Here is a 26,497-nt window from a genome sequence, read left to right on the forward strand (position 1 = left end):
GGACTGGTGACCTCCGATGTTAAGTCCCACAGTGCTCAGAGCCATTTTATTTATCTTGGCTCCCTGTAATTATGCAGTGCACTTACCTGAATCATACGTTTCTAGAAAGCGTATTGATTAGTGTACAACTATGGAATTAACTCCGCAGAAGGAACTTTAAAGGGGGAATAAAGTTACGTAGCACGAACTCTGAAGATCAATTATTCATATTTATTGTAATAGTACAAAAGTATTTTAATTTCTTAAGTGTTCCTGCTTTGTCGTCTTCTGCCTTCATGAGTGACCTGGCTTTCAATCTTGTGGCGTGTTTTCTGGCTGGGGCTGCAACAGAGAAACAACAAACTTACAAAGGAAGAGAACACAGGTAAGTCACACAAGTAAAAAGTTACTGGGGGTTGAATCTGCTGGCCCCTTCGAGGTGGTGTAAAAGCCATCGAATTTGTTGCTGTATTATTTTAAATATAGTTATTATGTAATTCGCTTCGTTGTGTAATCAGTGTAATATGTTAATGTATAAATCGTATAAATAAATTATTATTAATTTCTCTTTATTAATAATGGATAAGAAGGCTATAATAATATAACTTATAACAATAGAAATATATTGTTTAAATATTTGATTTAAACTTTTTATTAACGATAAAACAAGGAATGTGTTGCGGTCATATGAGATACGTTTTATTCTTTTTTAAATTTATTTTTAATATTCCCTATTTTCTTCATTGTTCTGTTATTTTAAAAAGTTGGTTAATCAATCAGCTTAAGTAAGGTTTAACTATTATTGCAAATTTTTGTATTTTGTTAAAAGTTATGTACGTGCTCATGTATTCACTTTTTCTTTACCTTATGCGTTATCCCATCTCCTCAGTTTCTGTGAAAGCTGCTGTTGTCTTTACATATTCGCATCTTAGCGATTTGAAATATTAATATTTACTTAAGGTTCTGTTACCTGACCAACGTAGAATTTAAGTTGTTCACTGCAACCTTAAACTTTTAAGCATTCCTCACTGCTAACCACAGTTTCAGAAACTCTTCACAATGCTATCTTAAGGTTGGCAGAAACTACCTTCCGTCCTATGACAGACCATTTAAGGGTTAAAAATTACTTCAGTCCATCTCTGTAAAGTACAAAAATCCTGTCGCGATAATATTCTGCTTTAGGGGGGCTATTCAAACAACACACAGTAAATTGAAATGTTCTGTACCTGAATCCACAAACGAAAGATTACCATCTCCTTTTATTTTCACGTCCTGTCAAAAGCTATTTTTTTTATTGTGTAATGTGCATATGAAATACTGACAACAAGTGCTTGAGACACGTTGAGAACTCTCAAAGGTCAATAACGTGCACTTGGAACGGACTGCAGACAACTGTTGTACATAAACACAGCTATGTTTTAAGAGGGCTTCGGCTAGTCCTTACGGCTCCAGTTATGTTTACCAAATAATGATACAAAAAGTCTGTTCGTGTTGTCATCCTCCGCCGTTTCCTCATTCTTTTTTTTTCCCACCACCCTCCACACAACAAAGTTTTGCTTTAATTATAGAGCATTACCATTGCCGATTTTGTAAACATTGTTGAATACGTAATATTTGTTTCCATTTTAATTCCGGTACACAAAAAAGCAGTTTTCTTCTTCCTTTTAGTGTATTTTCTGCACATTATTTATGGCGTTTACTGCTATAGGTGGTAGAAAGAAAATTACACTCTTCCACGTACTTCGTAATGTTTTCAGAGTATAGGTGCAGATGTAGATACCCATACTTAGTATAACAGTGAAGAGTAGCCTATGGAATGTAAACGGAATAATTTTTGAGACTCAAAGAAAATTTTTATTCCAAAATATGAATCGATAAACATGAAAGTCGTACGTAGACGTGGCAGCTCTGAGTTCCATGCTGAACTACCTTCATCCTGGACAAAAGTTCTGCTTACTGGTGCTCTTAAACTTATTTGACTAAAACAGACGAATTCCCAAAATAAATAGAGCGTCGTATTTCATGATTGCCACCTTCTTTGTCGAAGGATATGCTTAAATAAAAGTCTTCGGTATTACGTATTAAATCCGTAAGTGGTATGCCGATTGAGTACATTGTGAGTCAGCTAGTTAAGGCAATGGACGCTTACTGTGGAGGAAGAGGATTCAAGTCTCTGTCGGACTACCCAGAATTCTGTTCGCCCTGTTTCTGTGAATGAAGTCACGCCAATCGAGAGGCGTCTGCATTGATTATCCTCCTGCCGGCTGGCCCAGCTTCCCCTTCTTCGCCCATTGCGTATCTGAGCTCCGAATCTAATGATGTCTTCGTCGTCTCAACTGACAGCAATTTAAGGCAGCTAGAAATTACAAAACACACAAAGAAAATTGTACCTAATGGCTCAAAATTAATAGTGGGAAATATATTGTATTCGATTTGCTGATATATTATAGTTTCAGTAAATTCCGTAAAAGAACATTTTTTTTGTTAAAAACAGTATCTAATGCCTTGGACAGCTACAAACTGAACATAATGACAAAAGTCTAAAATATGCCAGTAGCTAAATCGAACAGAAGAGTAAAGAAAATGAGGTAAGAAATGCAAATGACTGTTCGTGCATGGGCATTACCTCAAGGAAGAGAGTAAATAAGAAAGTGAGTGATATCTCAAGCTCCATGTCGCTTCGGCAGATGATGCGGTTGTCTATAAGAACGTAGCAATGTCAGAAATCTGTACGAACTGCAGGAGTAGCTGAAGAGGAATAATGGACGGTACAAGACTGGCAGTTCACCTAGAACCTAAATAAATGTAACGTACTGTGGGTGAAGAGATGAAGGCATCGACTAATGTATTTTTACAACATTAGCGACAAATATAAAGAAACAAAAAATACCTAGAAGTTAACATCTGGAGAAACCTAAGGTGGAATTCGCTGCAAGACTCTTAAGGAAATCTATTTTATCTACGAAAGAAGTAGCTTACGAAATACTCGTTCGACTGAATGTTGAAGGTTGTTCATTAGTCCGGAATCGTTACCAAGCAGACAAGATCCAACGAAGAGAGGGTTTGTTTCGACGCTGGATCGTTTAGTCGACGCGAGAACATTACCGAGATGCGCAACAAATAACAGGCAGACGACACGGGGCGGGGGGATTACATTGTATGAGAAATTTCTCCCCCACACACTTTGAGGTGCCTTACGGACTACAGATGTAGATATGGATGACAACAGATGACAACCAAAAATAATATATTTTGAAATAAGGTTTGAAATGCTCAAGCAAGCCTTAGAAATGAAAGTCATTTATCAACAGATACCCACTTTTATACACGACGAGCAAAGAAATTCAATGCGAGATTTTGTTAGAACATTTTAACTATGACTGTGAAGTATGGATTCCGATGAAACAGAAAAGGAAAAATTAGAAGCAACAGAGATTTAGAGATGGAGAAGATACACAAAAGTGTTTCAGAATGAAAAAAATTACAGTAAAAATTCAAAAAGAAATTAAGGAGAGAAAGCACAATGAGATTATGTCTGGATGCTACATAAATCCATAAATTATCCATCACAAAGCGGCTCAGATTACTAGATCTTCATGTGATCTGGAATCTTAATCTGATGATGGTTATTACAACCGAAACAAATTACCTCCAGTAGGCCGAAAATAAATTGCAGTTTGGAGAGTTGCTTTAATTTTTTATAAAATGTGCACAGATAAACATGGCACAGAGAATGGATCGAAATTCTCGACAAGTCATCATTGCACACAGGGTAGTAATAAAATTGTTGCAAAACTAGTTACAATCATCAACAGACCATCTTCAGGTGTCTGTATACAACGAAAAATTAAAATAAGGAACAACGAGTCATTAAAAAAAACAATAGTAAATATAGTACTCAACTTTTATAACCTATTGGTAACGTGCATTGTCTTATTCAGATGTATGACAACACCTATGATTCCGATATTAAAGTTATGTGCTAATGTCACTACAGAATGATTACAAGATCTGTACATTGAAATGTTGGGTTCACTTTTGGTGCAAGGCTATTCAGTTTCATCCTTCCCAGAGCCTGGAGTTAATTTAGGTTACTTAATATCACCATTGACTTAGGACTGATTGTATTTAACATAAAGCATGAAGTAAGTAAGACACATAAGGCTTTGTAAGTTGGTTACTTAAATTTGTTACTTGGTTGTCAATATGGTGTGTTCACTCTTCTTGACATTTTATTTTTCTTGTGTTCTGCTATGACTATAGATTGTAAGCAGAATATTTTTAAGGTTTTGACAACATGGTATTTTCAGCCATTGTCTTAATGTAAAAATATCTTCATGTTTCCACCTACCCTAATAAATATGTGAATAATGATGTAAGATGGCATGAATGCTGAGAAAGTTATTTACAAAAGGATGAAAGATTAACGCCTGCAGAGTATGTTTATTTCTCCTAAACATTTTATTTTGTGGAAAGCTGTAATCTAGGGTGACCGTTTGCTACTTGCAAAACGGATTGCCTTCATGTTTCCACTTACTCGTTCTAATTTTGCCATTATGTGAACAATAGTAAGGTACCACAATCCAGCGACGCCTTTAAAGTATAAGTATAAAAGACTCTTTGGATATGTGAGCGTCTCTTCCTGCCAATGTGACACTGGCGACGATTTTCTCATTACTGAGAATTGCATGCTACGTTTTATAATTTCAAATGCTTCACGACAGAATTACTGGACACTGCATGTGCTACAGATTTGTATTTCATTGGAGCTGTTGGCTTAATGCATGACGGCTTGTAGTTGGTTATGAGTTGCCGCATGTCTGACGACAGTTTCGCAGTGTAAGTTGTCAGCAGGTTATAAATGCTGAGTATAACGTTTATGTTGTTTTTGTAATGATTCATTGTGACTTAATTTTGTGTTTCGCTGTAGTCAGATACCTGGGTATGGCCTGTAATCACTGAAACTAGTTATGCAAAAAAATGATTAACACAGCTGTGTGCAACCATGATGTTTTCCACTACTTTTACAGTATGTAAATCACCACCTCCTCAAAACTATGTAAGAACTCAATTATCTGGGCACCTAGTTAACACAACAACTTCACAAACTACATCTTAGAAAGAAAAATCCTGGGAAAAATCATGAGGCTGGCTACGAACATCAGCATCACACAGTGTTATCAATGGACAACTGGAGCCAAATGTTAAAGACGCGAGGGACATAGAAAGATGTTTATATCATCAAGGCGTTGCTATTAGTGTCTGATAATGAGCAAGAGCAAGAGGGAGACCAAGAAGTGAATACACTAAGCAGATTCAGAAGGATGTAGGCTGCAGTAGGTACTGGGAGATGAAGAAGGTTGCACAGGATAGAGTAGCATGGAGAGCTGCATCAAACCAGTCTCAGGACTGAAGACCACAACAACAACAATGAGCAAGCAGGTGATGAGTCTATAAAAGACGGATTCGCTTAACGTATTCTTGGTATGATACAAGAATGTGAAAAGTGAATGCATTCGAACTGTTTAGCGTAGTCGTCAATTGGTAAACTAAGTTACTCGCGTGTACTACTACGTAAGCTAAAAGTGCAACCAAAGAGTAGGTCTTCTTAATGTGGAGAGAGCCACACTACCGTCAAGTAGGTTTGCCAACTCTCTCTTATTACACGGCAACTCCCTTATTCTTCTGAATATTTAAGCCTAATACCGTTTTTATTTTATACAGCAGATACAGTCTCCTGTGTTTGAGAAAATGACACCGATTAAGATTTAGTCCTGCTGCATATTTTTCAAATCTTGATGCTGGACGGTCCCTACAACATCGATTAATCGATACGACGTAGTATTTTCCATACAGTTATTACATCGATATGAAGGACTGGTTTGATGCGGCCCGCCACGAATTCCTTTCCTGTGCTAACCTCTTCATCTCAGAGTAGCACTTGCAACCTACGTCCTCAATTATTTGCTTGACGTATTCCAATCTCTGTCTTCCTCTACAGTTTTTGCCTTCTACAGCTCCCTCTAGTACCATGGAAGTCATTCCCTCATGTCTTAGCAGATGTCCTATCATCGTGTCCCTTCTCCTTATCAGTGTTTTCCACATATTCCTTTCCTCTCCGATTCTGCGTAGAACCTCCTCATTCCTTACCTTATCAGTCCACCTAATTTTCAACATTCGTCTTAGCACCACATCTCAAATGTTTCTATTCTCTTCTGTTCCGGTTTTCCCACATTTCATGTTTCATGCTGTACTCCAGACGTACATCCTCAGAAATTTCTTCCTCAAATTAAGGCCGGTATTTGATATTAGTAGACTTCTCTTGGCCTGAAATGCCTTTTTTGCCATAGCGAGTCTGCTTTTGATGTCCTCCTTGCTCCGTGCGTCATTGGTTATTTTACTGCCTAGGTGGCAGAATTCCTTAACTTCATTGACTTCGTGACCATCAATCCTGATGGTAAGTTTCTCGCTGTTCTCATTTCTACTATTTCTCATTACCTTCGTCTTTCTCCGATTTACTCTCAAACCATACTGTGTACTCATTAGACTGTTGATTCCGTTCAACAGATCATTTAATTCTTCTTCACTTTCACTCAGGATAGCAATGTCATCAGCGAATCGTATCATTGATATCCTTTCACCTTGTATTTTAATTCCATTCCTGAACCTTTCTTTTATTTACATCATTGCTTCCTCGATGTACAGATTGAAGAGTATGGGGGAAAGGCTACAGCCTTGTCTTACTCCCTTCTTAATATGAGCACTTCGTTCTGATCGTCCACTCTTATTATTCCCTCTTGGTTGTTGTACATATTGTATATGACCCGTCTCTCTCTATAGCTTACCCCTACTTTTTTCAGAATCTTGAACACCTTGCACCATTTTATATTGTCGAACGCTTTTTCCAGGTCGACAAATCCTATGAACGTGTCTTGATTTTTCTTTAGCCTTGCTTCCATTATTAACCGTAACGTCAGAATTGCCTCTCTCGTGCCTTCACTTTTCCTGAAGCCAAACTGATCGTCACCTAGCGCATTCTCAATTTTCTTTTCCATTCTTCTGTATATTATTCTTGTAAGCAGCTTCGATGCATGAGCTGTTAAGCTGATTGTGCGATAATTCTCGCACTTGTCAGCTCTTGCCGTCTTCGGAATTGTGTGGATGATGCTTTCCCGAAAGTCAGATGGTGTGTCACCAGACTCATATATTCTACACACCAACGTGAATAGTCGTTTCGTTGCGACTTCCCCTAATGATTTTAGAAATTCTGATGGAATGTTATCTATCTCTTCTGCCTTATTTGACCGTAAGTCCTCTAAAGCTCTTTTAAATTCCGATTCTAATACTGGATCCCCTATCTCTTCTAAATCGACTCCTGTTTCTTTTTCTATCACATCAGACAAATCTTCACCCTCAAAGAGGCTTTCAATGTATTCTTTCCACCTATCTGCTCTCTCCTCTGCATTTAACAGTGGAATTCCTGTTGCACTCTTAATGTTACCACCGTTGCTTTTAATGTCACCAAAGGTTGTTTTGACTTTCCTGTATTGTGAGTCTGTCCTTCCGACAATCATATCTTTTTCGATGTCTTCACATTTTTCCTGCAGCCATTTCGTCTTAGCTTCCCTGCAATTCCTATTTATTTCATTCCTCAACGACTTGTATTTCCGTATTCCTGATTTTCCCGGGAACATGTTTGTACTTCCTCCTTTCATCAATCAACTGAAGTATTTCTTCTGTTACCCATGGTTTCTTCGCAGCTACCTTCTTTGTACCTATGTTTTCCTTCCCAACTTCTGTGATGGCCGTTTTTACAGACGTCCATTCCTCTTCAACTGTGTTGCCTACTGCGCTATTCCTTATTGCTGTATCTATAGCGTTAGAGAACTTCAAACGTATCTCGTCATTCCTTAGAACTTCCGTATCCCACTTCTTAGCGTATTGATTCTTCCTGACTAATGTCTTGAACTTCAGCCTACTCTTCATCACTACTATATTGTGATCTGAGTCCATATCTGCTTCTGGGTACGCCTTACAATCCAGTATCTGATTTCGGAATCTCTGTCTGACCATGACGTAATCTAATTGAAATCTTCCCGTATCTCCCGGCCTTTTCCAAGTATACCTCCTCCTCTTGTGATTCTTGAACAGGGTATTCGCTATTACTAGCTGAAACTTGTTACAGAACTCAATTAGCCTTTCTCCTCTTTCATTCCTTGTCCCAAGCCCATATTCTCCTGTAACCTTTTCTTCTACTCCTTCCCCTACAACTGCATTCCAGTCGCCCATGACTATTAGATTTTCGTCCCCCTTTACATACTGCATTACCCTTTCAATATCCTCATTCACTTTCTCTATCTGTTCATCTTCAGTTTGCGACGTCGGCATGTATACCTGAATTATCGTTGTCGGTGTTGGTCTGCTGTCGATTCTGATTAGAACAACCCAGTCACTGAACTGTTCACAGTAACACACCCTCTGCCCTACCTTCCTATTCACAACGAATCATACACCTGTTATACCATTTTCTGCTGGTGTTGATATTACCCGATACTCATCTGACCAGAAATCCTTGTCTTCCTTCCACTTCACTTCACTGACCCCTACTATATCTAGATTGAGCCTTTGCATTTCCCTTTTCAGATTTTCTAGTTTCCCTATCACGTTCAAGCTTCTGACATTCCACGCCGCGACTCGTAGAACATTATCCTTTCGTTGATTATTCAATCTTTTTCTCATGGTAACCTCCCCCTTGGCAGTCCCCTCCCGGAGATCCGAATGCGGGACTATTCCGGAATCTTTTGCCAATGGAGAGATCATCATGACACTTCTTCAACTACAGGCCACATGTCCTGTGGATACACGTTACGTGTCTTTAATGCAGTGGTTTCCATTGCCTTCTGCATCCTCATGTCGTTGATCATTGCTGATTCTTCCGCCATTAGGGGCAATTTCCCACCCCTAGGACAAGAGAGTGCCCTGAACCTCTATCCACTCCTCCACCCTCTTTGACAAGGCCGTTGGCAGAATGAGGCTGACTTCATATGCCCGAAGTCTTCGGCCGCCAATGCTGGTTATTTAACAAAATTTAAGCAGTGGCGGGGATCGAACCCGTGACCGAAAACGTTTCGATTATGAATCAAAGACGCTACTCCTAGACCACGGGTACAATTTTCGTAGATTGGAAATATTATTTTGGAAACATTAAAATATCTCAAGATTTCAGATTTAACTATAATGGAGACCTGTAGTGCCATTGGAGCTTTGTCAAAGAAACTTTTAGCGAAGAAACGATGACTCATTTTCTGGAAGCAATGAGACTCAACATTTGAAATAGATTAAATCCTACCAAGGAGAAGAGAATTCAAAATAATTTTGCTGATTTTTATAATCCCTTTTACACTTATATTGCAAAAAATGTAAAAATTTCGGACAATGGTACAATGATGGTCTTGCTCCCACTGTTTCTAAAGAATTCGGTTAATTTTAATGATTTTCAGAACATGCTTACTCATTTGCAGGCAGACATAAAATAAGGATAATATGTACAATCAATTTTGTTCTTTGAAAAACATAATAAATACAAAATTTGCCACTGACGGTAGTACAGTTGAAAAGTGGATATCTGTGATGACTGGGGCAGAGACCAAAAGAATTACATCCAGGGAGATAAATAACATTCTTGGCCTTGTTTTCAGTATACTGTCATCTAATGCTCACACTGAAAAATTTGTTCTTTGGTGAACAACAAATGGTTTGGTGATAGGAACGGTTGCAATCTAGATTTAATGAAAGCTGAACTAAAAAAAAGTGTTAATTCTGGTTCCACATGTGACGAATCTGTCCAGTTTGTAATGAATGATCGCAAACATCAGACTTCTGCCAAAAGTGTAAACAAATATAGTTTTAAGTAAAAAATTGTGTAGACCTTCAGCTTATAATTGTTATGAATAAGTTATTGGTTTGTACATACAATAAACCAGTTTTGAGGCTTAAATGAATTGTGTTAGGCCTATTAATTTTGTTGCATCAAAGTGTCCCTTATTTTGACAAAGAAGATTTGGTAAAGGAAAAAAAACGACATTTTGTCAATGGAGTGAGTGATTGATTATTTTGTAAAATTTTTTTATTAATAGATGTAATCATATTCTTATGACACAGTCATAACCGGTGTCGGCCATACAATGACCATCTTCAGATTCTGAAGGCGGTATACACTGAACGCAGGTACATGCATTGTCAAACAGGTTCATGCATTGACAATGCTTGGACCTGTGTTCAGTGTATGACACCTTTAGAATCTGAAGATGGTCATTGTATGACCGAAACCAGTTATAACTGTGTTTTAAGAATGTGATTGTGTCTATAAATAAACAAAAAAATTACAATAGCTGGTTACCTCACAGTCAAGAAGTGCAGCATGTTCAACAGGTTTGCGTGATTTAGTCTTGCTACCTCCAATGCTAATTTTATTTTATTTTAATTTTATAAACAAACACTGAATGATGCTAATTTCATAGAATTACCATTATCATTACAAGTAAGAACAGAAAAAAGGAAAAAAAAATATCTCCTGTCTACAACTATCTCTCGAGTATAGCTTGTATCTTTTGAAACTTTTTTGAACCAAGCTGACAGTTGACATTCTACTTAGGGAAGTGTTTTATTTATTGTCAAAGAACAACATGGTTCACGTTCTGAGTTGTGATCTGATAAAGGAAGCAATATTAGATAATGGAAGTAAAATATTAAGCAATGTGGACAGTTTTATTCACAACAAAACATTAGGATAGATACTCTATTGGCTCCAATCTCTTCATTTTTGTTTTTTAAGTCTATGAGAGATAATATAATATAAAGACATAGTCCATTTTCAAAATTCTGAAATATTCTAATATGAGCTTTAATTAAACAATGTTTTTGTTATCATAGGGCGAGAGAGCTGTACCTAGAGAATAGTGAATCCAGCAATACATGATGTTTTTAGTTTGTGCTTTAGTCGAGTGACTGATTTTAGAAACATATGAAGGAATGCACACTAGAGGTCATCATAAGCAAATCTGCCACATCCTACAAGCTTTTTTGTTGCTAGACATCAGGTTGGATTTTGGGTCACATTTGCTAATAATTGGGGCACTGTATGTTTAGGTGATGTATAGTACATTTAAGCTATGTCGAATATATTTCTAATTCTTCAGTTACTCAGTTTAAAGCAAATGAAATTCTATATATTATTAGAACTTCTTGTATAATATGTGGGCAGTTAAATCAGACATCGTCAATTATACACTATCTCGTACCAAGAAACTGAGGAAGTTCTTTTACTGTTGAACATGTGACATTTACAAAATTGCAGTGTTTGGTTAATGTCCTAACAAATAAATCTTTCTTGAAGATGAAAAATTCTATTACTTTCTAATGGCTTCAGTTTCAATGTTTTTTAAAATTTGTGTTGTTTTTGATAATACTTCTCCTGAATTATTTTCAGTTATTGATTATTAATGTGTAGTAGAAATATGATGTAACAGATAGACGACTAAATACAGAATGGACAAGATTTTTTTGACTGCAATGCTTTTAACGGTTATTAGAAAATTTGTTCTCAGGTGCATGACCAAACTGTATGTTTTACATTAGTGGATAAACTGTACTCTTCTGGAGTAATTTTTGCAATTCCAGGAAAAGACTGCAACACATAAAAAGTGAGTGTCATTTAAAAGTTGAATAAGAAAATACGCTAAACTTCTATTAGACGGCGGTATAGAAGCAAACAGCTGAAAAGTATTCCAAGGTACAGCACTCTAACATATCGATAACAATGTCAGCCTAATTTAATTACTTGACAGCTTGACAGGTTATCAGAAAAAAGGTGAATATAACTGACAGCAGGAGACAGGATTGCAGCCCATCCTCAATGTTATTTAATCTGCACATTAACCAAACTATGGAAAAGATTGGCAAAGGAATAATAATTTAGGGAGAAGAAATGAAAACTTTGAGGTTTACTGAGGGCATTGTAGTTCAGTAAGAGACTGCAAATGACTTGGAAGAGCAGTTGAACGAAATGGATAGTGTCTTGAAATGAGACTATAGGACGAACACTAGCAAAACTAAAAAAAAAAGGCAATGGAATATAGTCGAAGAAAATCAGGCGATGCTGAGGGAATTATATGAGATACAGCATTAGGAATGGTATATGAGTTTACTCACGAGGGGCGTGCAGTAAGTAATGCAACAAATCTTTTTCTAGGCCAGGTTCGATTGAAAAGCGGCGGTACATAGTGGAATAATCCAGCTTCAGCCGCTATAGTTTCATGAGGTTCCGGTAGGTGGCGGCTTTATGTAGCTTGCAAATTACATTCCATAACAGAGAAGCACTCCAAGTAAAGAGCAGTCATTAGTTTCTTTTAAAGGAAACCCAGAGCACCTCAGACATTCGTAGGCGTTTGCAGAATGTCTACAGACACCTGACAGTGAACAAAAGCACGGTGAGTTGTTGGACGAGTAGCCTTTCATCGTCCCGCATGCTGCACACAGCAAATCCGACAGTATGTCACATAGCACCAAATAAATCCTCACATTAAATTAACCAAAGTAATACGATCAACGAGTGAGCAAATGGAATACCACAGGCTAACACAAGAACGCCTAAATGCATGTCATACCTTCCCACCGTAAAACAGATGCAGTTCCGAGGGAAGAAACGAGAACAGAAGCCGAGAGCAGAACCGTGTTAAGCTACAAGGCCCTACGATAAAGGACGGACACCCACGTCGTCAGCCAACCACCAGGACCACCCCCAGCCTATGTTAAAACATAGAGCCCTCCATAAGAAAAGCATAGATCTTACAATAACACTAAAAGGGCCACACCAGCTTCACGTTTTAGCGTGAGACTTTTTCGCGTTTCTGTTACGTTGCAAACGTTAAAAACATTGCCCCACCATGAAAAGTATAACGTTTCTCATTGGATAGACAGAATTTTGTAGCTTAAGGTTAACATTGAGACCCTGATTGGTCAGATGAAAACACAGCCAGATATTTTTTTTTAAACCAACTTGAGTAAATTGTAGTAAGGAGAAGTTAGGAAAGAGTTGCTTCCGAGGCGGCGAGGTGCGTGGAGCTGTGCCGCCCGCCGACCCCTGACGAACACCGACAAGGTAATGAACGCACGCGATGCCGCATTTTTGAGCGCATAAGGCTTCACTCAGAACTGCAGAAGTGTCGTCTGTTACATCCCCTTTTTACGTAATACTAGCGTCGATCGTCAATTGGAGCTCATGGTATTCACATTTGCTATGTAAGTTAAAACCTGAAATGCGATGATTTTTCTGTTATATAATTACTGAGAAGCCACATCAGCCACTGTAATTTACGACAAGTTAGATAAGTAATTAAAGATAATTGAGGGTCACTGTAGACCATTTTGATAGTTTTCTCTTTTGGGAAACTTAATTTAAACCTAGATTACTGATGTGATATGGCATAGGTCATCCTTCGATCGATTGTAGAACTTGGAAACCCATTCAGGGAATATTCGTTCACATTTTTGTTGAACGCAGTTGGTTTTTACCATCCTGTATTAAAACATCTCCTTTTGTCAATAGTGCAATTTATAAACAATGTTTTGTGAGTAGAATAAAATTTCCAATGGTAAACTTAACTGGTAAAACAACGTCGAAAAAGCAGTTAACTAAAAATAGGAAAGCCTTGAACCCCTTCCACTAAATTCAGTTAGTATTAAGATTCTTTTACAGGGAGTGCAGTGGAGCTGACGCTGAAATCATTAAGTATTTGGTTATATCATCGCTAGTCTCACTGAACTCTTCTGAACTCTACATGTCATGTGTGGTCTAGCGCCTCAGTACCAGCAACAGGTCCCAGGTTCAGACTAGTCAATTCCCTAAAAAACACGCTCAGAACGACAATGCGCGAAAGTGGTAGGGAGGCACGACTTAGAACAAACAGACACCACGCAGAATGTTAGAGTTGGAGTACGCAAAGGAGCTCTAATTGGGTTCCCCACTGACTACGTACCTTCCATCTGTTTGGCCTAATGAGTTGCACACTGTGGGGAGCAGTACGTGATGATGGGGAGGTTATTGATGCAGCAAGATGTTGACTCCGACGTAGACCAGTAGGGTGGTACAGTGCTGGCATAGAGGTCCTCCTGGTAAGGTGGCATAAGGCCGCAGTACTGAACGGAGATTATGTTGAAAAACAGGGTGTTGCAGCCAAAAGAGTAGGCAATAATAAGGTATATTGGAATCCTGCACAAAATCAACCTACTTTTAAAAGAAAGTGTTGCATTATTTACTGAACGACCTTCGTATTTAGGCAACATAATAACTAATGACGTGCGAAGTAGAGAAGAGGAGCGGATACAAAGTGCAGGTTTGTTATAGTAAGACAAGTATTTCGGAAAAAGAGGAAATCACTAACATCTATGTGTTACTAGGTTCTTCTAAGGGTATTTATAAAGTTTGTGGCTTTGTACAAACGTGGAACATGGGCACTAAGCAGTTCAGACAAAAGGAGATTAAAAGATGGAGTAACTAATGAGGAGTCAATTAACCGAAACGGGAAGAAAAGAAATTTATAGCACAACTTGACTAACAGACGGGATTGGTTAATAGATGGAGTAACTAATGAGGAGTCACTGAACCGAAACGGGAAGAAAAGAAATTTATAGCACAACTTGACTAAAAGAAGGGATTGGTTAATACGATACATCAACCAATAGTCAGTTGTGTAATTGTGGTAAGTGTGGTAAGGCGGGGGGGGGGGGGGGGGAGGGAGAGGAGTGGTGGGGGGAGTTGTTGACGGAGGCCTAGGCATGAATAAAATAATCAGGTTAAAAAGGATGTATGTTGCAGTAGTTATTACTGGACTAACTGTGTGCACATGGAACTCCAATGGAATTCGCAATCAAGTAGGAGATTTCCGTCAATTCCTCCAAGATGAAAGAATCGACATGTGCCTTGTCACCGAGACACACTTGAAACTCGACATCCAAGTACGAGTCGCCAACTACAGCTGTTTCCAGACGGACCGGCCGACTGCTGGTGGAGGAACAGCAGTTGTTGTTGTTGTGGTCTTCAGTCCTGAGACTGGTTTGATGGAGCTCTCCATGCTACTCTATCTTGTGCAAGCTTCTTCATCTCCCAGTACCTACTGAGACCTACATCCTTCTGAATCTGCTTAGTGTAGTCATCTCTTGGTCTCCCTCTACGATTTTTACCCTCCATTCTGCCCTACAATGCTAAATTTGTGATCCCCTGATGCCTCAGAACATGTCCTACCAACCGTTCTTTTCTTCTTGTCAAGTTGTGCCACAAACTCCTCTGCGATTCTATTCAATACCTCCTGATTAGTTATGTGATCTACCCATCTAATCTTCAGAATTCTTCTGTAGCACCACATTTCGAAAGCTTCTATTCTCTTCTTGTCCAAACTATTTATCGTCCATGTTTCACTTCCATACATGGCTACACTCCATTCAAATTCTTTCAGAAACGACTTCCTGACACTTAATCATTACTCGATGTTAACAAATTTCTCTTCTTCAGAAACGATTTCATTGCCATTGCCAGTCTACATTTTATATCCTCTCTACTTCAACCATCATCAGTTATTTTGCTCCCCAAATAGCAAAACTCCTTCAGTACTTTAAGTGTCTCATTTCCTTATCTAATTCCCTCAGCATCACCAGACTTAATTTGACTACATTCCATTATCCTCGTTTTGCTGTTGTTGATGTTCATCTTATATCCTCCTTTCAAGACACTGTGCATTCCGTTCAACTGCTCTTCCAAGTCATCTGCCGTCTCTGACAGAATTACAATGTCATCGGCGAACCTCAAAGTTTTTACTTCTTCTCCATCAATTTTAGTACCTACTCCGAATTTTTCTTTTGTTTCCTTCACTGCTTGCTCAATATACAGATTGAATAACATCGGGGAGAGACTACAACCCTGTCTCACTCCCTTCCCAACCACTGCTTCCCTTTCATGTCCCTCGACTCTTATAACTGCCATCTGGTTTCTGTACAAATTGTAAATAGCCTTTCGCTCCCTGTATTTTATCCCTGCTACCTTCAGAATTTGAAAGAGAGTATTCCAGTCAACATTGTCAAAAGCTTTCTCTACGTCTACAAATGCCAGAAACGTAGGTTTGCCCTTCCTTAATCTAGCTTCTAAGATAAGTCGTAGGGTCAGTATTGCATCACGTGTTCCAACATTTCTACGAAATCCAAACTTATCTTCCCCGAGGTCGGCTTCTACTAGTTTTTCCATTCGTTTGTAAAGAATTCGCGTTAGTATTTTGCAGCTGTGACTTATTAAACTGATAGCTCGGTAATTTTCACATCTGTCAACACCTGCTTTCTTTGGGATTGGAATTATTATATTCTTCTTGAAGTCTGAGGGTATTTCGCCTGTCTCATACATCTTGCTTACCAGATGGTACAGTTTTGTCAGGACTGGCTCTCCCAAGGCCGTCAGTAGTTCCAATGGAATGTTGTCTACTCCGGGGGCCTTGTTTTGACTCAGGTCTTTCAGTGCTCTGTCAAACTCTTCACGCAGTATCGTATTTCCCATTTCATCTTCATCTACATCCTCTTCCATTTCCATAATATTGTCCTCAAGTACATCGCCCTTGTATAGGCCCTCTATATACTCCTTCCACCTTTCTGATTTCCCTTCTTTGCTTAGAACTGGGTTTCCATCTGAGCCCTTTATGTTCATACAAGTGGTTCTCTTATCTCCAAAGGTCTCTTTAATTTTCCTGTAGGCAGTATCTACCTTACCCCTAGTGAGATAAGCCTCTACATCCTTACATTTGTCCTCTAGCCATCCCTGCTTAGCCATTTATCACTTCCTGTCGATCTCATTTTTGAGACGTCTGTATTCCTTTTTGCCTGCTTCATTTACTGCATTTTTATATTTTCTCCTTTCATCAATTAAATTCAATATTTCTTCTGTTATCCAAGGATTTCTACTAGCCCTCGTCTTTTTACCAACTTGACCCTCTGCTGCCTTCACTACTTCATCCCTCAAAGCTACCCATTCTTCGTCCACCGTATTTCTTTCCCCCATTCCCGTCAATTGCTCCCTTATGCTCTCCCTGAAACTCTCTACAACCTCTGGTTCTTTTAGTTTATCCAGGTCCCATCTCCTTAAATTCCCACCTTTTTGCACTTTCGTTAGTTTTAATCTACAGGTCATAACCAATAGATTGTGGTCCGAGTCCACATCTGCCCCTGGAAAGGTCTTACAATTTAAAACCTGGTTCCTAAATCTCTGTCTTACCATTATATAATCTACACTCCTGGAAATTGAAATAAGAACACCGTGAATTCATTGTCCCAGGAAGCGGAAACTTTATTGACACATTCCTGGGGTCAGATACATCACATGATCACACTGACAGAACCACAGGCACATAGACACAGGCAACAGAGCATGCACAATGTCGGCACTAGTACAGTGTATATCCACATTTCGCAGCAATGCACGCTGCTATTCTCCCATGGAGACGATCGTAGAGATGCTGGATGTAGTCCTGTGGAACGGCTTGCCATGCCATTTCCACCTGGCGCCTCAGTTGGACCAGCGTTCGTGCTGGACGTGCAGACCGCGTGAGACGACGCTTCATCCAGTCCCAAACATGCTCAATGGGGAACAGATCCGGAGATCTTGCTGGCCAGGGTAGTTGACTTACACCTTCTAGAGCACGTTGGGTGGCACGGGATACATGCGGACGTGCATTGTCCTGTTGGAACAGCAAGTTCCCTTGCCGGTCTAGGAATGGTAGAACGATGGGTTCGATGACGGTTTGGATGTACCGTGCACTATTCAGTGTCCCCTCGACGATCACCAGAGGTGTACGGCCAGTGTAGGAGATCGCTCCCCACACCATGATGCCGGGTGTTGGCCCTGTGTGCCTCGGTCGTATGCAGTCCTGATTGTGGCGCTCACCTGCACGGCGCCAAACACGCATACGACCATCATTATCACCAAGGCAGAAGCGACTCTCATCGCTGAAGACGACACGTCTCCATTCATCCCTCCATTCACGCCTGTCGCGACACCACTGGAGGCGGGCTGCACGATATTGGGGCGTGAGCGGAAGACGGCCTAACGGTGTGCGGGACCGTAGCCCAGCTTCATGGAGACGATTGCGAATGGTCCTCGCCGATATCCCAGGAGCAACAGTGTCCCTAATTTGCTGGGAAGTGGCGGTGCCGTCCCCTACGGCACTGCGTAGGATCCTACGGTCGTGGCGTGCATCCGTGCGTCGCTGCGGTCCGGTCCCAGGTCGACGGGCACGTGCACCTTTCGCCGACCACTGGCGACAACATCGATGTACTGTGGAGACCTCACGCCCCACGTGTTGAGCAATTCGGTGGTACATCCACCCGGCCTCCCGCATGCCCACTATACGCCCTCGCTCAAAGTCCGTCAACTGCACATACGGTTCACGTCCACGCTGTCGCGGCATGTTACCAGTGTTAAAGACTGCGATGGAGCTCCGAATGCCACGGCAAACTGGCTGACACTGACAGCGGCGGTGCACAAATGCTGCGCAGCTAGCGCCATTCGACGGCCAACACCGCGGTTCCTGGTGTGTCCGCTGTGCCGTGCGTGTGATCATTGCTTGTACAGCCCTCTTGCAGTGTCCGGAGCAAGTATGGTGGGTCTGACACACCGGTGTCAATGTGTTCTTTTTTCCATTTCCAGGAGTGTATCTGAAACCTGTCAGTATGTCCAGGCTTCTTCCATGTATACAGCCTTCTTTTATGATTCTTGAACCAAGTGTTACCTATGATTAAGTTGTGCTCTGTGCAAAATTCTACCAGGCGGCTTCCTCTTTCATTTCTTTGCCCCAGTCCATATTCACCTACTATATTTCCTTCTATCCCTTTTCCTACTACCGAATTCCAGTCACCCATGACTATTAAATTTTCGTCTCCCTTCACTATCTGAATAATTCCTTTTATTTGATGATACATTTCATCAATTTCTTCGTCATCTGCAGAGCTAGTTGGCATATAAACTTGTACTACTGTAGTAGGTGTGGGCTTCGTATCTATCTTTGCCACAATAATGCGTTCACTATGCTGTTTGTAGTAGCTTACCCGCATTCCTATTTTCCTATTCATTATTAAACCTACTCCTCCGTTACCCCTATTTGATTTTGTGTTTATAACGCTGTAGTCACCTGACCAAAAGTCTTGTTCTTCCTGCCACCGAACTTCACTATTTCCCACTATAACTTTAACCTATCCATTTCCCTTTTTAAATTTTCTAACCTACCTGCCCGATTAAGGGATCTGACATTCCACGCTCCGATTCGTAGAACGCCAGTTTTCTTTCTCCTGATAACGACATCCTCTTGAATAGTCCTCGCCCGGAGATCCGAATGGGGGACTATTTTACCTCCGGAATATTTTACCCAAAAAGACGCCATCATCATTTAATCATACAGTAAAGCTGCATGCCCTCGGGAAAAATTACGGCCGTAGTTTCCCCTTGCTTTCAGCCGCTCTCAGTACCAGCACAGCAAGGCCGTTTTGGTTATTGTTACAAGGCCAGATCAGTCAATCATCCACACTGTTGCCCCTGCAACGACTGAAAAGGTTGCTGCTCTTCTTCAGGAACCACACGTTTGTCTGGCCTCTCAACAGATACCCCTCCGTTGTGGTTGCACCTACGGTACGGCTATCTGTATCGCTGATGCACGCAAGCCTCCCCACCAACGGCAAGGTCCATGGTTCAAAATGGTTTTTGTGATAGGCTGTAGTTCGTAATCCCAGACAGCCTCATGGTCATGCAACTGGATAGTTACAATGGGATCAGTGCCAAACACAAATGAATGTATTCCACACTGAAGGAAGCCACTCAACAAACTTCTCTCACAGATCCGCGTGTATCTTTATCAATATGCACGATAGGAGTACTGCTGCACCATCAGTCCACTTAGCTTGGATTTAACTAGTACTGCTTATAACTAGCATCTATTCCAACAAGACCACATTTCTTTTTAAAATGCATTTCATGGTTACTTCCTGTTCCATGCTGAAAGCATTATGTTCTGCTCAACAATAAGACATACGGCCCACCAATATTTTTCAACACTTCTGAGTTTATGAGTCTGCTTCAGGATTATTCTGCCTTTCTTTGTAACCATTTAATGAAACAAATAAACTGCTAACATTGGGTGCTTTCTTTTAATGAATAAATTGCTTTGCTTTCCAGAGAAATTACCATTTCATGTTTCCTACTCAACTGCCCACCTTCTTTGTTCACACATCATAAGCTATGACTGTGACCAAAGGGAGTAATCCTTGACGAAGTCTGTTCCCTAATACTCACACTCTAGTCTTGGACACAACTGTTCAATTTTTTGTCTTATACTGTGTCCTCTATCTAGAAAGCTTAATCTGAGGCTAAGGGGAGAAAACAGTGGTGAGGTGTTGTGAGTTAAATTCTCATTTACTGTTTCAAATATTGACTGCTCACACAACTTCAGTGTTGTGAAAGTGGTCACAGTCAATGATGCATCATTTTTCAAATGCCAAAAAATCTAACACTTTTCCTGACAGCCTCAAACATTCCTTATATGAGGAGACAAAACAATAAATATTTAGCCGTGCCAAAGACCAGAGTCAATGCGTCAGAAATACAATGCCACCAATGAAGTTCTTTGGTGACTGATAAATCAGCTTTAACTGTGGGAGCACTCTTTCACAAAACCATACTCCCTTGGCATGAAAATCACAATGTCAACTAACTAGTAACTTTTCTTCATTTCTCTCTTAACTTTTAGTAATGTGAAAGACTTCATATGATTTACCAGAACAACATCCTACACCAGCTGAAAGCAACCAAATACCAAGAATTGCCTACAGCAGTATATGTAAGAAACTCCTTGATGCATCACCAACTGCCAACCCCAGCATTAGCCACAGTAGAAGCCACATCGGCTGCATCAAGAGGCCGCATAAAATTCGTTAAAGTGTACTGGACCCCCCGTGGCCACCTGGAAGAAGCAGACTTTGAGGCGTTACTGTCACAACAAGGAAATCTTTTTCTTGCTGGCGACCTTAATGCCAAAAATACCAATTGGAACAGCCGCATCACTAACATCAGTGGACGCCTTCTCCTACGAGTTGCAGAAAGAAACCACGCCATCATTGTGGGACCATACGATCCCACATGCTTTCCAAACAGAGGCCAGAATGACGTGCTGGATATAGCCATCATTAAGGAATTTCCCAATAATGTTACTGCCACTACCAGAACGGCCCTTACATCACATCATGAACCTGTCATCTTTGATGTCGACCTCGTCGGCATCAATAAACCGGCAACACACCTTCTTGATATTCGAGACAGCAGGAGCAGAAGTCACTCTATTATACATAACATATAAAGCACTAGACGTTGCAACAGAAGGCACGTCTTCGAGACAGCCTACACCACTAAAAACACCAACTGCCTCCACTTATCATAGCAGCCATCAGGGGAAAAAACGAGCATTCAGAGAATGGCAGGTAACGTGCAATCTAGCCACAAAGCGCCAAGTAAATCGACTGCAACGAGAAATAAAGGCAGAAGTAGGAAAACACAAGAATCACGTCTGGGCAAACAAGGTTGCACTGCTACAGCTACAAGACCAATCAGCCTGGATGATGACAAAGTCTGTACTGAGGAACCTCACTACACGTGGCCAACAATGTAATTAGCGAACCAGATGCCAAAGCTAATGCTTTGCTAGATGTATTCGCAAAAATCTTCACGCCGGTGAATGACCCCGCCGACGCAGCCCACATTGGCCTAGTCAACGAGAGGCTTCCAAGATTCGTCGCCAATCGAGCCGAAGATGACCACATTCAACCGATTTCTACAGCAGATGTTATAAAATAGCTCGAAGAACTAAATGGAAAAAGGCTGGAGGACCAGACCGCCTAACAAATGAGCTGTTGAAGCAACTATCACCTACCGCAGTACCACTAATAGCGGCCGCTTTCAACGAGATCTTGGCAACTGGCGACTTCCCCCTCACATGGAAACATGCCGAGGTCACCGCCATACCGAAGGCAGGAAAGGACCCTCTATCACCTGCTAGCTGCAGACCAATCTTTTACCTGCTATTCGAAACTTTTTGAACGTTTATACATAAAGAGACTTCAACAGCATGTGGAAGCAGAGCACCTGATACCAGACGTCCAGTTCGGCTTTCGCCGAGGCCTCTCCACCACCCAGCTGCTACTACGCCTAGATGAGGAAGCATTCGGCGCCATGGAAAGAAAGGAATTTTATCGGGGCTTTATTTCTGGATGTCTCTCGTGACTCTGATTGCGTATGGCACGAGGAACTCCTGTATAAACTCCTAGATAAAGGGGTCCCCGTGTCACACGCAACACTCCTGAAGGGCTATCTCGAAAACCGGGCATTTCATGCCCGCACTCAAGATGGTATATCGTCCACCAGACCCGTCAAAGCAGGATTACCTCAGGGCAGTGTACTGGGACCACTGTTATACATCTTGTATACATCCGATCTACCATCGACGGCCAGAACACACCTATCTTTATATACAGATGATACAGCCATGTACTCCCGAAGTATGAATGCTGCACACCTCCAGGCAAGACTGCAACATGCATGTAATAAGCTGAGTGAATGGGCGACGAAATGGCGATTGTCTTTCAATGCCACTAAGACGCAGGCAATAGCTATTTGTAGAAGACCACTCCCGCCTAACATCCACCCCATAAGATAAGAGGCACCCCAGTCCCACGGTTAAAATCAGCAAAATACTTGGGTGTGACCTTTGATAGGTGATTGAAATGCCAACCTCACATAGAAAATATTCGAGAGAAAGCCAGGAGAAGAATGGTAGTTTTATCCACTACTAAACCCATCGTTAACACTACCATACAGACTGGGAGTGATATTGTACTTCACATTGGTGCGACCAGTCTTGGGCTACGCCGCTGTTGTGTGGGGCAATGCTGCTCCAACCCACATACAACGGCTACAAAGAATTCAGAACAGTGCTCTGAAAAGAGCACTCCATCTGCCATACCAGTTCCCAACGAACGAACTTCACCAACTCGCAGGGGTACCCTATTTGAGGGACCGATTCAGAACCACTGCCAAAACCTTTTACGAAAACACACAACAGTCAGATAACGACCTTGTTCAAGAACTTGGACACAGGGTGCACTACCTGGCCTCCACCAGATGGCCTGACGATCTACGCGAATAACAAGACTACACGTCTTGTGTATATATTTTTATATAATTTTAATTTTATTATATTTTGAATCTTATTTTAGTGTATTTAATATTTATTTATTTATTTGTTTATTATTTATTTATTTATTTTATTATTTTATTAAAATAAAAGGTGGATGAATGAGTGTGAGAATGTGTTAACTGTAATATGTATGAGTGTGTACAATGTATGTACTGTGTGAATGTGTGAGAGAATGGGAGAAAAAAATAAAAATAAAAAAATAAAAACAAAAATAAAAATAAAAATAAAAATAAAAATGAAATATAATTTAAAAATAAAAAATATTATCATCGAACCAATGTCTTTTTAAATCATTTAAAAGCAGAAAAAACAAGGCAACCAAAAAGCTATTGTCTTAATGTCAATATTTATTATTGAAGGCATAGCCGCATGGCTTGAACTTCTATTTTCAGACTGGGCAATCCTAGATGCCCCAATATATTCTGCAGTAGTTATTCAGTGACGAATAGGCTACCACATGATGGACTGGCATGTCGAGCTGCACCATAATGGTCTTCAGACTGAAGAGTATAACAGAAACTGTCACATAAAGTAAGTAAACTAAATCTCAACTAAAGTACGCATTCTTCCTCTGTACAGTCACTCAAAAACAACGTTTTATCCAGTCATTTCGCTGATAATCTGGTAGTGACTATGACAACGCTTTATATGCCTTGAAAAAGAAACGCCGAAGGGCACTAATGTGGCTTGAATTACCAGGTAGTCGTTAGCTAGCTTATACGACTAGCGGAATAAGCGCTTCCACGTCTTCCCAACGAGCTAAAGAATTATACTACGGATTAAGGTGACTGCTTCACCATTCTCCTTTTGGCTGATGTGTGCTAAAGTCTAATAACAACTAAAGTCATGCATCATTTGAAGAGAAAATTCACCATCTGGTGGTGACAGCTGTAGCAGTAAAATTACGAGTAGTTGTTTGTAAATGCCTTATTGTAGGAGCTGTCATAGCACAAGCTCTGAGATCCTCGAAATCTATAGTTTTGAATCTTGGGTAAAGGAAGCAAGTTATTAAAGTCAATGGTTATGTTAACTTGGTCCAAATCCGCGTTCTATGTGCTTCAGTAGCTCATCTTTTGTTGCCTCTAATACAGCGCTGTTATTAGTTATGTGGGCAAAAGTTTTTGGTTAGAATTAACAATGTAATAAAAAATTACTAGGTACTAATACTAGTAAAAGTATTAATTGCATGTGATCGAATAGTAGCGTGGATTAGGTGAAAGGACTCCATTCCAAGAAGTATCTACAGTATTTCCCGCTAGCCGGTATGGCCGTGCGGTTCTAGACGCTTCAGTCTGGAATCGAGTGACCGCTACGGTCGCAGTTTCGAATCCTGCCTCGGGCATGGATGTGTGTGATGTCCTTAGGTCAGTTAGGTTTAACTAGTTCCAAGTTATAGGGGACTGAGGACCTCAGATATTAAGTCCCATAGTACTGAGAGCCATTTGAACCATTTGATTCGCAAACTGAATAAAAGTTCAGACGCAAATGCAGAGAAGGTTTCTTCAAACTGGTGGACTGCTTCCACAATGTTGCTGCTGCTCGACGTGAGAACTCAGGGAGAATGGGGGAGAGAGCGAAAATAAAAGACATTAAGAGTCACACTTACCGGATAGCGAGAAGCAGCGTCGGGGTAACTGCAGTAGTAAGTGACGTCATTCAGCAACAGCAGCTCGAAGTGCGCCGTTCCATTAGACGTAGCTTGGCGGGAGCATACGACACGCGGGCGCGTGCCATCCTCCCGCGTGGGGAGTCCGCTAATCAGAGACCGGTACAGCCGTTCCTCTGTGTGCGTGCCCGGTAGAGGCAATTCTGAATACACACGGAACGCGCATTTGAGTGGGTTATCAGCGATACCCGGCAGGTTAAAATGATAACGCCCGTCAGATTGGTAACTCTCTCCTTCAGCAAAAATTTGGCAAAAGATCGTCGGGTATCCTGGAAACCTGAGGTACAGTATTCCTCTGTCGTAATGCAGAAGACATTTCACTGGATAGTCCTCATGAGGGCGCTTTACTCTCAGACGGAAATATTCGTCTGGTAACGGTGAATCACTAGTGCAGTACATGCTATATCCCCTAAAATTTACGCGACGTCCCTCGCTGAAATCGAAAAGACGCGGCGCGCTCTTTCGGATTAGGTTGAAATTACTGTCTATCGTTGCGTTTCCTTCGAACGAGCATTTGTAGGGAGAGTACCCTCGTGGCAGACTGAGACAAAACCCGGCCTCTAAGAGGCCTTCCAAGGCGCATTCGAGATCCTTGTCTGGCTCACATACGAAGGGTGGGACATTGGCCACGAAAAACACGAGGGCATCTTCGGCCCTAGAAGGAGAGTAATGGAACTGCTCCTCCTCGAAGTAATCTCGAGCGTTGCGGCCGCTGGACACTGCAGCCATCGTCAGCAGCACGAGGCTGCAAGCCCTGCCCGCGCTCTTCATGGCGCACTGAACTCTGGCGCTGCCCGCACCTCAGTGGGCCCAATACTGTGCTATAAATGCAGCAACCTTACGTCACGACCGTGCGTCACTGTGCTGGTTTTTGTTTCTAAGTTTGTCCGCTGCCTCAGTTTCTTGTGAGCAATTCTCGTATCTGACGTCACCACAGCTGCTGCGGCTGCGGTGACCCGTTTGGATGTTGTCTCTAGGTCCCAGTGTTTAGTGCCGTCCCATGACCTTTTTCTGCTTACTGTTTGTGTCTGACATGCGAGCACGTGTTGCTGCTCGCTGAAAATATTGCGTAACACTGTTTCAGGGTGAAGTCAGTGATATCACTCTCCAAGAATCTCCAAGGAACGACCGCAGGCCACCATTGGCTGACGCCACAGAGTGCACTGGGAACTACGATAACTAAATCAGTCACAAAGCACTTTTTACCTGTCTTCGCAGTTACTTGTATTAAGCGTGGAATAAATGTTGTCAGGCTATGCTACGGATCAATCCGTTACCATACCTTTTGTCGAGTGTTCACCTTACCCCCGCTATTATCTACCAACGTCACCCTGGCCTTTTGATATGCTGTCAGCTACAATTTATCTGATTTTATCCTCATTCTCCTTAAATGTTCAAAAATGGTTCAAATGGCTCTGAGCACTATGGGACTTAACATCTGAGGTCATCAGTCCCCTAGAACTTAGAATTACATAAACCTAACTAATCTAAGTACATCACAGACACCCATGCCCGAGGCAGGATT

At 41.0% G+C, this 26,497-nt stretch overlaps 1 protein-coding gene across 1 annotated transcript; it reads right to left on the bottom strand.

The window, feature by feature from the left end:
- Positions 1-190: 190 nt before the first annotated feature.
- LOC126284293 (uncharacterized) lies at positions 191-25,767 on the bottom strand. Its single transcript, XM_049983123.1, has 2 exons — positions 24,913-25,767; positions 191-321 (listed from the first exon to the last, which is right to left on the bottom strand). The coding sequence occupies exons 1-2, from the start codon at positions 25,741-25,743 to the stop codon at positions 292-294; spliced, it is 861 nt and encodes a 286-aa protein (XP_049839080.1). The 5' UTR covers positions 25,744-25,767; the 3' UTR covers positions 191-291.
- Positions 25,768-26,497: the final 730 nt, after the last annotated feature.

The sequence above is a fragment of the Schistocerca gregaria genome, chromosome 8 (genome assembly GCF_023897955.1).
Source record: "Schistocerca gregaria isolate iqSchGreg1 chromosome 8, iqSchGreg1.2, whole genome shotgun sequence".
Taxonomy (NCBI): Eukaryota; Metazoa; Arthropoda; class Insecta; order Orthoptera; family Acrididae; genus Schistocerca; species Schistocerca gregaria.

Coding starts and splice junctions, on each gene's coding strand:
- LOC126284293 (XM_049983123.1), bottom strand. CDS start 25,743: ATGAAGAGCGCGGGCAGGGCTTGCAGCCTCGTGCTGCTGACGATGGCT. Junction 322..24,912: donor ACGCTGCTTCTCGCTATCCG/GTAAGTGTGACT, acceptor TCTCTGTTGCAG/CCCCAGCCAGAAAACACGCC.